The sequence below is a fragment of the Catharus ustulatus genome, chromosome 2, assembly GCF_009819885.2.
Source record: "Catharus ustulatus isolate bCatUst1 chromosome 2, bCatUst1.pri.v2, whole genome shotgun sequence".
NCBI lineage: Eukaryota > Metazoa > Chordata > Aves > Passeriformes > Turdidae > Catharus > Catharus ustulatus.
The window spans coordinates 103,539,515-103,553,080 of NC_046222.1; the positions used below are offsets into that span (position 1 = coordinate 103,539,515).

The window sequence follows — 13,566 nt, forward strand, 5'->3', positions numbered from 1 at the left end:
TACCTCTTGGGTAGGATCTTTGGTCAAAACTACTACAGGTATTTTTGCATCCAATTTATGGTTACATGAGCAAAAGAAACTAATGTTAACAACTCATTATACGTCAGCTGCATATATGGGTCATCTGAAAATTTCAGTTTCAGATACTCTTTTTTGGTTCCTTTTCCTCCAACTCTAGCTATTCCTTCAAATAGTCCAGTTTCCCTCCCCTGTTTGTAGTGTTTATGTAACTCGTTTTATGGCCGCCTTATAAACCAGCTAATTAAAAATACAGATTAAAAAGAGGCACGTGGAGGAAAATTGACCCAGTTTACAAGAGGACACTCATTAGTTTAAACCACCTTCACCATAAGCATGATGACTCTCTGCTGATATGTTAACCTCCCCTCATCATAAGATCAATGCTTTCTCCAGAACTTAGGCAGGCTAAGAGAGCACTCACGAGCAGTTATTAGCCCATAGCTCATGAGAAGCATCTTGTCAACTGCTGAGCCTCAGTACATTTAACTCACAGTAGAAATGGCAGGATTGCTCCAGGTATGAAAGTGTAAGCCTGTGAGACAGAGCTTTGACTTAATATGACCTAGTGATATAGCTAGGGAAAGGAGAGGAGGAGCTCAACTGGTCAGAGCATGGTGTTAATAGTGTCAAGGTTACGGGTTTGATCCCCACAAGGGCGTTCACTAAAGAGTTGGACTCAATGATCCCTCTGGGACCCTTCCAACTCAGAATATTCTGTGATTCTGCACTTGGATGGTAAAAAGCCTACCATTTTACCCCTCAGTTATTGACACTGCCTAACATCAGACATTGCCACTGACAAGTTTAGTGATACTGTATATGTATGCATATATAAATATAAAGTACAGTGCTTGTGGTTAAAATAATTAACTTCATATGTTATGGTAATACTCAGGAAGTAATTAGTAATCTAGAAAATTGTGTTATTCAGACATAGACATATTGAAGGTACAAAAAAATGCTCGTTTTGAAAATGTGTTTTTTCCTGCAGAATTAAAAATCAGGCAAGAGTTTTTATTTATTAGTTGGCTGGGTAAGTTTTTCAGTGCCTTCAAGTGGATTAATTTTGCAATGGAATATTGAATATGTATCTTTGGCTTGAACTCATGGACCAGGTAATTTGCAATTACATTTCTATTTAAACTTTTAATGTAAGTTCAAAAGAAATCCAGCTTAAATTTCTATCAGTTACTAAATTTAAGAATAAAAAGAAAACTTCTTTTAAACCCATAAATTAAGTCAAATTAAAAATGCTTTCACAATGACTAAAGGTGTTCTGGAGTGTGATTCAGGTGATACTGAGGACTCATGCACAGCCCACACTATACAAAAATTTTAATTAAACAATAAATGGTTTAAATGTACAAAGTGTGCAAATGTACAAACCAATCCAGTACAGCCTTCAGCAAACATCAGCAGGTGTCTGTTAAGTAAAATCAGTCAGTGTTCTGTGCTGTCTGTGCTCTGGGAACACAGTGGGTAGTTCTGATTTTACTTGTGATTATTTGATTTCCTGGCAGACTTTGAATCAATTCCAATTACATTCCTGAGACTAGTAGTTGGACAAACTTGCCTCTAAATCTCCCAAACCAAGAGCTTTAACCACCTACCCTGAAAGGTATGGAGGTTTGGAAGCAAGTGCAAGGCAACAAGTAATGGTTTCTGTTCTGCTTGTGAAATCATGAAGTAATGCAGTAAACTGTGCCTTTGAAAAGACTTTCCAATATTGTCCCATTTGCAGGGGAGACGCCACTGAGGTTGCCACCATTGTAAACGTAATTTTAAAACTTTATAACTGGCCCCACTAATCAATAGCAGACTATTTGAGAATTTGAAAACCATCTGCTCTACCAAATTCTATTATTCGTGGTTGATGTTTTTCATGACTTCCACCAGTAACATTTTAAGTATTGTAAGTATTTCACATCTGGACAGAAACCAGAGTCCTATAGGCACTTCATAAAGTAAAGCAAGCAGAACTGTAGATGGTCAGATGCTCCCCTTTACATCCTTTTAAAAAAGGCAAAGAGATTTTTTCCTGAAATTACATTTAGACAAAGTAAAGGAGAAAGACAAAGTTAGGGAGGTATAGGAACCACACAGATACTTCTGACAGAATATTCTTCTAACTCCAGAATAATTTCCCATGATAATTAAAGCTTACAGCACTACCTATCTCCTCAGGCATGATGCTGTAGAGCCCATAAGATACAGGCATCTGAATCAGCAGTAGCACATGTGGAAAATCAAATTCTGTAATATCTACCAGTGCATTTCTAAAGAGGTGATCTAGTTCAGTGAGGAGTCCTGTGATTAGAGTCAGCTTTACTAATTAAATCCCTAAGTACTAATGCACATTATACATAGCCACACAATCAACCACTGCTGAGACAAAGTCCCTGGAAGTCTGAGGGCAATATATTCACTATAATTAACAGTCAAGTCATTTTGTTGAAAGAATTATCTGGACCACAGTGATATCCTGAAGTACATGTATTCTACTATTTGGATATCAATAATTAGAATATGGCCAGCTGCTCAAAACTAATCCGTCCCGTGCAACAACTAAAAACTAAAACTAAATAATGCTTTAGTGTTAAGCAAGTACTGCAGAATTCTTTACAGTAAGTGCTGGAAACTCCAATTGCCACTGAAGGATTTCTTTAACTTCAGTGGCTCCTTCCATGAGAAAGGACCATTTGATATGTGTTATCAATGGGAAAGCTTTCCTTTCAAAACGTGCCATATGAAATACCTTATTATAAACAAAGAGTCAGCACACACAGTCATTTCATTTATGTCCCTGAACTAAGTGAAAGTTAATTTTGTTTTCCTAAGATCTGGGTTTAAAAGTATTTGTGTTAGCTCTCTATTTGCTTTGCCATGCCTTACGTTTTATTCTTCTCTGTAATTGAATTCATTATTCTTGTTTGGTTGATTTATCCGACAGTGGAGGATTCTCTGCCTCTCCCTGCCTTAAGTATTCTTTTTTCTTCTGCTTCAGCATTTACAGAAACATAAAGAAAGAAGCCTGAAGCCAAGTCTTAATGCATTTTAAATATTTGTCTTTTTAAGTAAAACCAAGAGGCAGATATATTGATTTTAAATATCTGAAAGTACATAAAATGTCTAATTTAAACAGGGGGAAGTAAATGCATATAGACTTAATTCAAAGAAAAGGAAACTAAAGTGTTACCTGAGCAAGGTGAGTTGTATTATACTCAAATAACAGGCACTGAGAAAATGGTAGTGAAGGCAGAGCAATGACTGAGAAACTACTGTTGTGACAAGTGCTTTGGAAAGAAATTACATTCTGATATTTAAGTGTATTATAATTATTGCAGTAATTGATGAGAATTGATGCAGAGAGTTCATAAAAAGTGGGATTATTTTTTCCTTCTGTCTATTGGCAAAATTTTATTTTCATACACAGATTTGCAGCAACACAGAGGCTTTTCAGCTAAGTCCAACACTCAGCTCTTTAGTTGCCCAACCACAGAAAAACAGAGAAAACTTAAGCATCTTTTCTATTTTCACACTTTCAGCCTTGATTACTGCACAATATACTGAGGTTCTTAATCATTCTTAAGTATTAAATCTCTTTAAATAGGGGTTTCAGAGTGCATCCATTTTTGGTAATGATAGTACTCTCTGACCTCAGTACCAAGGAATTAAAAGTGATTTGTTTAATTTGATTCCACTACTTGACAATTTCTAAATTCACACATCAAGATGGCCAAAATATCTGGCCATGGAACATGTTCTACTTTCCATTTACAAAAGGGGGATTCATACTGTTTAAGGAATGTACTGTTTCTCTAATCCCAGGGCTAAGTGAAAGGTAGCAAGGAAGAGATTTTTTTTCCTTCAGAAAGAAGCTAGTATTCATATGCAACATGTTTTTGGATGACTCTGTCTAGTAACATCATGTGCATTTACTAAATACCTTGTACTGCTTGAAGTGTGGAGGTACTTTTGCTAGCATACACCATGCAATGATCATTGCCATCAAACCAAAGTATGCGAACTGAAAGATTATTTCAGAAAGAGCTTTATTTTAATGTAAAGCCCAGATTCTACATTCCATTCATGCCTTATGCTTGCTAACTTTAATGGGACTTAAGAAATGACATTTGAAGAACAGGCCCAGATAAGTCCTTCCTGCTTACCAAATTGTGGCACATTATGATGCGTAAATATGGAAATCCATCCCCTCACTCAGGCTTTTATTCGAACACTGAGTTTTATTCAGACACAGATTTTGAGTACTGATACGCAGTCACTCCTTTGCTGTATAACACAGTCAGTTTGGTAATAGTTTGCAACACCCCCTCTGGTGCAGGTGCTGCACAGGATAGAGGCTTGATGAATTCTGTTCAGAAGAATGATATAAATTATCAAGATGATGGCCCTGATGTCATCACTATGTTCTTTTTACTGCCTTCCTAAAGGTTCATCTGCAAAGTTCTTCATGGAAGAATTGTCTTTGAATAGTCAAGAGACATCATCATACCTTAAATCTGTACCTTAACCTCTGTAAATCCTAAGGCACGCTGCAATAAACTTAGATGGCCTCTGCAGGCTGGTGTTGATGGAGGAAAAATTATCTGTCATTGAAAAAACAGTGACAATATCTGTTACAGGGCCTTACAGACAGGACTGAATAACTTGAATTAATTTCACAGTTAGTTCAACTTTGAGCAAATGGTTGGACCAGCTGATCTCCAGAAGTCCCTTCCTGCCCATTTAAATTCTTCTATGATTCTGCACTATATCTAGCTCTTTAGACTGAGTAAAATGATTGAAATTCAAAAGAAAAATAGTTTCTCAGATAAAATGGGACCAATGAAAATAAAGAAATAATCTAAAACAACCTTAGGAACAATACAAACAATCCAATTCAAATCTAATTAAAAAAATTATATAAGGTCTTTCCTCTTGTTTCTGTAATCTTTGGGATGCTGTGAGGCTACAGTGCAGGGACAGAGTAAAGGACTCTTCTAGAGAGCCATCTTAGTTTAGAAGGAAATTTAAAACAAAAATCAAAAAATCTCTGGCCTGCATAGAATAGTACAAACACAGAATTAGGAATACAATAAAAAATCCTGAGTTATTAATATAGAAAAGTAATAACTCTGTTCTTACCAAAGACTGCTGTTATAGCAGCTATTAAAGTTTTCATTACAGCTAAAAGAACCTATGTCAACATAACAAGGGCAACTGTAGGTTGAGCAAAGTTCAGTAAATTTCAGCAAAGGTAAAGGCAGGGTCCTGCACCTGGGGAAGAACAACCCCTGCACCAGTACAGGGTGGGGGCTGACCTGTAAAGCAGCTCTGTGCAGAAGGACCTGGGGGTGCTGGTGGACATCAAGCTGTCCATGAGCCAGCAGTGTGTCCTGGGGGCCAAGAAGGCCAGTGGGATCATGGGGGCATTGGGAGAGCATTGCCAGCAGGGAGGTGATCCTGTCCCTCTGCTCAGCCCTGTGAGGCCACATCTGGAGAGCTGTGTCCAGTTCTGGGCTCCTCAGGACAGGAGAGATGCAGAGCTCCTGGAGCTGCTCCAGTAGAGGACAAGAAGGGCAAGAAGGATGACTGATGGACTGAAGCATCTGTCTTATTAGGAAAGGCTGAATTAGCTGGGTCCATTCAGCCACAAGAAGAGAGACTTGAGAGCATTATCAATGCTTACAAATGTCTTAAGGATGGGTATCAAGAAGATGGAGCCACAGACTTTTAAGGTGTCCCCAGCGACAGGACAAGGGACAATGTGCAGAAACTGAAACAGAGAAAAGTCCATCTAAATGAGGAAAAAATCCTTTACTTTGAAGTGACAGAACACTGTAACAGGATGCCCAGAGGCGTTGTGGAGTCTCTTTCTCTGGAGATATTTGAAACCTACCCGGCCATGATTCTGTGCAATCTAGTCCAAGTGAACCTGCTTTAGCAGGGAGGCTGGCCTAGATCATCTCCAGAGGTCCCTTCCAAACCCAGCCATTCCATGATTCTGTGATGACATACTGGTTTAAATCTTCATCTAAAATAAAGCCCATCCAAAATCCAAATAATATTTTTATTTCATCATCTCTGCAACCATCTCTTGTTCACGTCATGAAGTCTAACACAGAAAGTCCAAAAATACTTGAAAACCATACCAGACAAAGCAAAGACCACTACAACCAACTGAAATTTGATCAATTTACAAATGTCCAATATGTTTAAGCTTGAGACATTTATTTCTTGAATTACTTTTTTATCATGGTAACTCTCACACTTATCACCCTACTTATTTCACATGGTTTCATGCTGCCCTCTTAATTTTTCTGCAATAAAGTCTAATTTAGGACTATAGAATGGCCGTGTTTCTCAACAAAAAAAATATTGATTTTTAATAGCAAACTACATAAAAATGAGAACATTAGTGCAATCAACAGGGACTTCTGTGTTCATCCACCATGTAGGAGACAAACAGGTCAATTTTTTGTCAGGAACTATTTGAACTCTGATTGCCTACCTGCAATAAAAATAGATGCCACGCCACTGAGCAGGCTCAGGTAAGGTCTCTCTCAGTATTTCCTATTACAGCTGCTGCACTCTACTACCTCCTAGAACTCCCTGAACACCATCTAGTGCAGTTCATAAAGGTGAAAGATGTGTGGGTACAGTTCCCAGCACAGCTGTCTCAGTAATGGCTGTTTTTCATGAAGACAGTGTGATTTTCCTGCTGTGCTCCTTGCACAGTCACACAGACCTGCTCTGCAGTAAATTGTTACTAGCAAATTTACAGTGCCTCATCCATGCACTACATAATCTCCAAACTCTTGCAAGAGCTTATAGAAGCTGCTGGCTTCTCAGGAGCAAGTAATTGGCTATATTTTAGTTCCACACAAGGCAATGGTTCCTGCTGGGTTACTGCATGTGCTGCCACTCAGAATACTTGTTTGTTTTTTTTTTTCTTTAAAAGAAAAAAGAAGAAGGTAAGTGTGATGACCTGCCATATTCTGCCCTTCTTCACACACCTTTGCTGTCACTGCTTGCTCTGGAAGAAAAAGAAAGGCATCTTAGACTGCATGGCTGGGGCATGTACCTAAACGCCCCAGTGCATCTCACAGAACGTGTCCCAGCCAGGGCCAAAATGGGTTTCTGGGTGTCCTCTTACGTAACTGGGTGCACACAGCTCCACACAAGGTGAGTCAGCTGTACAGTCAGCAAATCAGCTAGTACATCCCTGGCACAAGCTGACAGCATGTAAAGCCATGTCATTTTTGATAGGTCTTTGACATAGTTGTCTTTGACGTTCTCCAATTCTGGAAATTATACCACTTTGAAATCCTCTTATTTCCAAACTGTGAGTCACTATAAGAATGCTGACTGCCTTATTTCTTTTTATAGCCATTTATAGCCTTTAATACAAATCTTACCTCCAGGTATGTTGCAGATGGTGAGATTCAGCTCCAGATTTAGATGGAAACATTTACATTTCTATGGTGCAATGCCTCTAAGTTCAATAGCTGTGTTATAACACCATTATAAATAGTGGACACCTAGTTCAAGATATGTGTGTTGGAACAAGAATATTGCTGTTCTGCTCAGGATTTTCCCTCCATTAAGTATAACTAACTTTGGCAAACTATTCACAAGGTGAATGTCAGTAGGGGTGCTGGCATTTTGGTCACAGGACACATGATCTTTCTTCTGGCAGCAGGCTGGCAGGAAAACAGCTGCAGCAGGATTGATGGTTCCACTGGGCAGTCTTGCCTGCAGACTGTGAGTTGCACAACCCTGTCTGACGCCTGTGGGAGACATCATTGTCTCCTCATCTTTGAATCCTGTCCCTCATTTTTTTCAACACAGACTGCCAAGAATAGAGCCTCAGCTCACAGAGAGACGTCAGGCATCTCTAAGCTTCCTACAAATGAGCTGTCTAGGCTCCCCTCTGTTCTCAGTAAAGAAGAGAGGCATCTCCAGAGAGCAATTCTGCTGCTCTGGAGGATGAAGTGCTTCAGAAGTCACCTGCTTCTCTTTCCTTTTCTAACAATAAAAGGAGCTTGGATGATGAGTTAACATCTCACTTGCACAGGCTAAAGTTTAGGGTGATCAGTCCCAACAATGCTCAGAATATATAAATCTCACTTTGAATAACAAAAACCACATTTATGTGGTAAACTAAATATTCCCAATTGAAATTGCCTCAACTTTCATTTAAACTTTAAATTGTTCCAGCTTTCCATGAAGCAACCCAAAAATGAAATTTAATGGGGAAAGCAAGAAAAAACAAAAAAATTAGCATAGCCAAGACAGAGACAAATACTCAAAAAGTGCATGTACTCAGTTGAACCAAAGCTTGCAGGTTTTAGGGAGGAATAAGGATGGATTTGAAAGTCATTAGCATAGTAGGGCCTGGAAGGTAACCATTCAAAAAGGCAGGCAAAGGATAGGAAGCAAAGGATACCTCTCACAATCCACAATATCCTGTGTGACATATTCCTATGTTACATAGCATAACTGAACATTTATATAGCCTGTCCTCTTAAAGGGTGTTGCCACACACATCTAAATCCAAAAGCACTTAAATATTCCTGAAATTCTTTGAAAAATTCAAAAAGAAAACATGACTATCCACTCTGTAACCCTTTATTTCAAGCAAAAAAATGGAATTTATTTAATTTAGTGGCATTGATACATATATAGATTGCTCCAAGTTAAAAAAAATGAACATTGTGAGAACATTTTGAAGTGTTCATAAACAGCATAAGAACCTGTAATGGCTAAACTGGAGCAACCTATATGCTCTTAGAGGACAATAAAGGAAAATCTCTTTAGTGATTTCTGAATATTAATAGAAACTTAAAATTTAGGTCATTTTCCTTTTGACTGGAGGATTAAACCTAAAATTGTCATTAAGATTTTTCTGAAAACCAGAAGGATGCAGCTTAGAAGAAAACTAACTTCAAGATGTTTTCTGGTTGTGTTCAACCATCCATTCTCTTCTAAATCAAGCTGACTGATGAAGTTTGGCACAAAGGTAAACATTCATATGCTCCTCAAAACTTTTGTGGGTAATACCGAATTCTGCTATTTAAAACCTTACAGAGGTAATTCCTATCAAACAAAAATTGTCTCAGCTCTGTGAAGATGCAGTGTCCCAGCATGACTGACTATAATATTTGGATAGCCGATTCATATAATTTCCTCCTGTAAAACATATGCATAGACATAACACAACGAGGAGAGACAGTGTTTCCCTCCAATGTGAATGGGTGTAGGATTCAACTATTAATTACTTATAATATAGTGTTAATGTTCTACAACTCTGAGATGGCAGATAAGAGTTCTCTTCAGAGAAAATAGTAAAGCAAAATTTGACAAACCTGTCTTCTTCCAGTAGACTTTGACCTGAAGTTGATTGTCCTGATAGAAGGGAGTTCCAATTTTAAGAAAACGAGTGGTTTTCCTTCTTTGAAAGGTTGGGTAGGGATCTACCAGTCCTTTCTGTGGTTTCCCAGCAGATGTGCGTTCCTCTGCAAAACACAGAATAATCAGGAAACTATTTAGTTAACTACAGTGCTGTACAATGACTATGCTAAATTTGCTGAAATTCAGAAAATAATAGTATCTTTATTCCAAATGAGCTTATTTCTTTTTTTTTACCTAAATCAAATAAAGAATTAACTCTCCATAGTGGTTGAAAAATCACTTGCTTGAAATTCAGTTGAATTTAGAAAGCGACAGAAAAAGATAAATGTGTTTTTACAGGAAAATGCTTTGTAAATTTTCCAAAGAGTAATAAGGAAATGGACTGTATTTATATCCCCAAGAACAAAAAATGTTAACACAATGGTTTTTTAAACAGGCAGAGTGTCTACCAGTAGTTCTCTGTAATACTTCACAGTCTTTATATTCATGCAGTGTTTGAATATGCACAAAATCCAAGGACAGCATTGAATGTAACCCACAGAGTGCCACATGTGGTTACTACATCAAAGTAAATATAGACCTCTGGTATGCTATATAAGAACACTGTGGTCAGATTAAAGATGAGCACTTAGGAAAACATTGCAAGAGCAGAACTTTCTTTCAGCAATTCCCTTGGTGTTGTGTGCCTTGCTTCCAACAAGAAGTTGCAATTGGATGTCCTTCATCCAGCATTTTGTTTGGTAAAAACTTATCAGCATTTAGCAGGGTTGACAGTACTTACAGGTATTTTTTTGAAGAGAAAGACACGTTCATTCAAACTGCACTTTTCATTGCACACTTGCAAATGCATCTGATCCAATTAGGAGAATCAGATTATAAACAAAAAAAAAGTTGTATTTAATTCAATATTACACCTAAGCTAAAGAGTCCAATAATAAGGAAGTGGTAAATTATTAACTATATACTTGAGAGAAAAAGATTCAGGTTTCAGTGATTGCCACAAATAACATATAAACTTGAACATTTTGCCTTATATGCAGATTCTATTGAAACTCACTTGCTTTACGGCCAAATTTTACTTTCTCAGTCCTTTGCTGAATCTGATATGATTTTTTGTTTTGTTTGTTTGCTTTAAATTAAATACCAAACTTAACAAAATTCTTTCTTAAGGTGACCATAATGTTACTAATACATAAATGGAAATGAAAAAAATTATAGAGAAGAGTATAAACTAAAATCTATTAGGTATTCCTCAATTAAAATTATTTTAATTTTATTAAATCTTTTCTTTGCTATTCTCTGTCTGCTCCACTTCTACAAAAACCAGGACAATCAATTTAGAATATTTCTATATAAAGATCAAGCAAGAATCTTGCTACATTTCCCAGAAGTGAAGCGCACAAATATAGTGAGGCAATGCATTTCTGAGTGTGGGGAAATGTCATGCCAGAGGGCTGAGGTCAAAGCTCACAGAGGTGGGTAGGAGTAAATTACTTCAGAGGGGTGTGGGCTATCTCTGCTCTGACAGTAGGACCAGACACTTAAAAACCAGTTTAATTCTACACAGAGCAGAGTGGGACTTCAGCAAAATTGGCATGTTCCTCCTGGAATTACTTCCCAAAGGCCATGCAAGTCCCAAAATAAACACAAGCCATGAGTGTCATGTCCTAGATATTTCAGGCAATTTTTTTGTTTCTTTTTCATATTTCTCCATCTGCTTCTGAGTATTCTCAAAAATATATCAAGAAGGACTGGCTCTGTACCTAACTAACCTGAGTGAGATATAGAAGATGAATTTGCATCTCCTCCAGGAGTAGTTTTTACTTGCTTTTCTATGTAAAATATAATCTAGTCATTTAAAAAAAATGTCCAAAAAGGCCTAAATACACCTTTCAGCAGAGTGCTCTATCAAATAAAGTGAGTGATATCAGTGGTTTAGGTTCAAAGAATCTTGAATCCTTTACGTCATGGCTTTAAGAGAAGGGATCTTCAGATTTTTCTATAAACTTATTACTGAAATACTCTAAAACAAGTATGTGTTTTAGTTGATACAGGCACTGATTTTCAGTTAAAAAGAAAATACTGCTCATTAAATAAATGAATGTTCGTAATTTGAACAGTTAAATTTCTTGAAGTATACAAGATTAAAAAGATATTGTTCTCCATATAGTTTTGCTCTAGCTTAAAACACAATACAACAATTAATGAACCTTTAAGTACAGAAAGGTCACCCCAGTAAAGCAAAATAAAGCACAAGGTATTAGAAAATCTGTACTAATTAGACATAAGTAGATAGGAGATTTTCATGAAAAGTACTGATGGTCTGTTTTCTGAAGCAAAACCAAGGAGAGGGGCCAAGTCACATGTGAGGGTATAGCATAAATGAACTGCATTTGATAGAGGATTTATAAGCAATAACTCAGATGTGACCTGCATCAGATTCTGAAAAATCCAATGTTTTGAAGAGGGAAAACTGAAACAAAGATCTACTTCTCCCAACATAAATCTGGAGTGATAGAGACCAAGAGAGGTAGAACATTAATGAGGCCATGGAGAGCTAATACAGTCCTTCCACTGAAAGGATTTCTCACAGTAAGCATGGAATAGTACAAAAAATGACATGCTCATATATCAATTACTCAGTTTCATTTCAGAAGGCTTTTGTTATATCGAAGGTCCTTATTTACCACCATATTTAAAGATTATGATGGTCTGACCTAATGTCAAGAGTACCAATAAAGCATGACAAAGGTCAGTTGATTAATTATCCCTGTTCCCAAGATGGAAACATTTATAAAATTATACTAATAATAAAATGAGACAAAGAACTTTAAAAGCTAGCCCATTTTCTCTTTGGCTAGTTGTATATAACGGCATCTAGAATTTTCTCCCACTTAGCAGGACACAGACCAACCTCAGACAGGTAAAACACCAGCATCAGGATTCTTAGCTTTAACATAAACTCAGCTGTGAGTTGAGTTCTTCCTTAAAGCCATGATGTCAAGTGGCAATCACATGGCAATCAAGATGACTGGACTAAAAACGAAATACCTTAAAGTTCAGCACTGAGAGCCAGAACTTCACAGAAACTTTATCAGAAAATTGCATAAGGGGGAAGGTGAAGAAAAAAAATTTTGCTTCTTTATCTATTGAACTTCGCAGGGGATGGGGAAAGAATTAAAAAAGGAGCCCACTCCACAAAAAAGTTCTTAGGAAAAGAATTAGCAAAATTTGAAATCCCTCATAAACACCAGTGATGCTCTCTAATGGCGCTCAATGGCTCAGAGTATGGAATTAAACACCCAGTTTCCACAATTATTTTTCCTCTATTACCTCTCCTGTGTCCATACAGAAAAGGAAGGAGATCTTACTGTGGTAACTGTAAGAAGATTTTAGTATCATGCACAGTCTTGCAAACTAGGCTACTTTCCTAGGAGATGAAAAAAAGCACAGGTACAATCTAGGAGAGCCAAAAAGGAAAAGGGAGAACTTATATTCACTTACATTGGGTTTACTGAGGATTTAACTCAAACTTGCCTAATATACAGCCTGTAAAGAGTCAAGCTAATATTCTGGTATGGATTTGAAGCAAAGACTCAGTGTATGGAAGAGATGAAAACTTGACTTTCTACTTACTCTCAAGATGGCCCAAAAAATTAGTTAAGATTAGTTTAATATGGGAAAAAGAAGGATACTTCAGCTTATTTTTGTTTCTTGGTACATTAATATGTGAAACAACCACAGACAAGAAGGTCTGTTATAGCTAACAACCACATTGCAATATTTTATGTATACACAAACAGAATATGGCAACAATAGCAGTTGGTTAGTGAGGTTGAAAGCAATTACCGTTCTCTTATGAAAATGGCTACAAGTTTAAACTGCAAGTGTACTTTAAAGAAGGAATGTAAATGAATAGAAAATGAAATTTAATCAGGGCAGAACAATTAAAATCATATTCGTTAACATCCTATTTTCAGAACTCTGCTGTACTAGTTAATCAGAGTCCCACCAGCAATTTGGGCAGTAACTCAGTATCGTACTGTAATTGTATAAACAGCATTTAAACAAGGCTAAGAATTGTGGCTTTCTGACAGATTCAGATAAAGTTTGCAATTACATTACTTAGCA

General features: G+C 37.1%; 1 protein-coding gene across 1 annotated transcript in view; it reads right to left on the reverse strand.

The window, feature by feature from the left end:
* Positions 1-13,566, reverse strand: part of ANOS1 (anosmin 1) — a 134,035-nt gene that overhangs the window by 20,438 nt on the left and 100,031 nt on the right. The window contains exon 9 of the mRNA XM_033052325.1: positions 9,390-9,539. Within this exon, the coding sequence (XP_032908216.1) occupies positions 9,390-9,539 (150 nt within the window). The remainder of the gene's footprint in view (positions 1-9,389; positions 9,540-13,566) is intronic.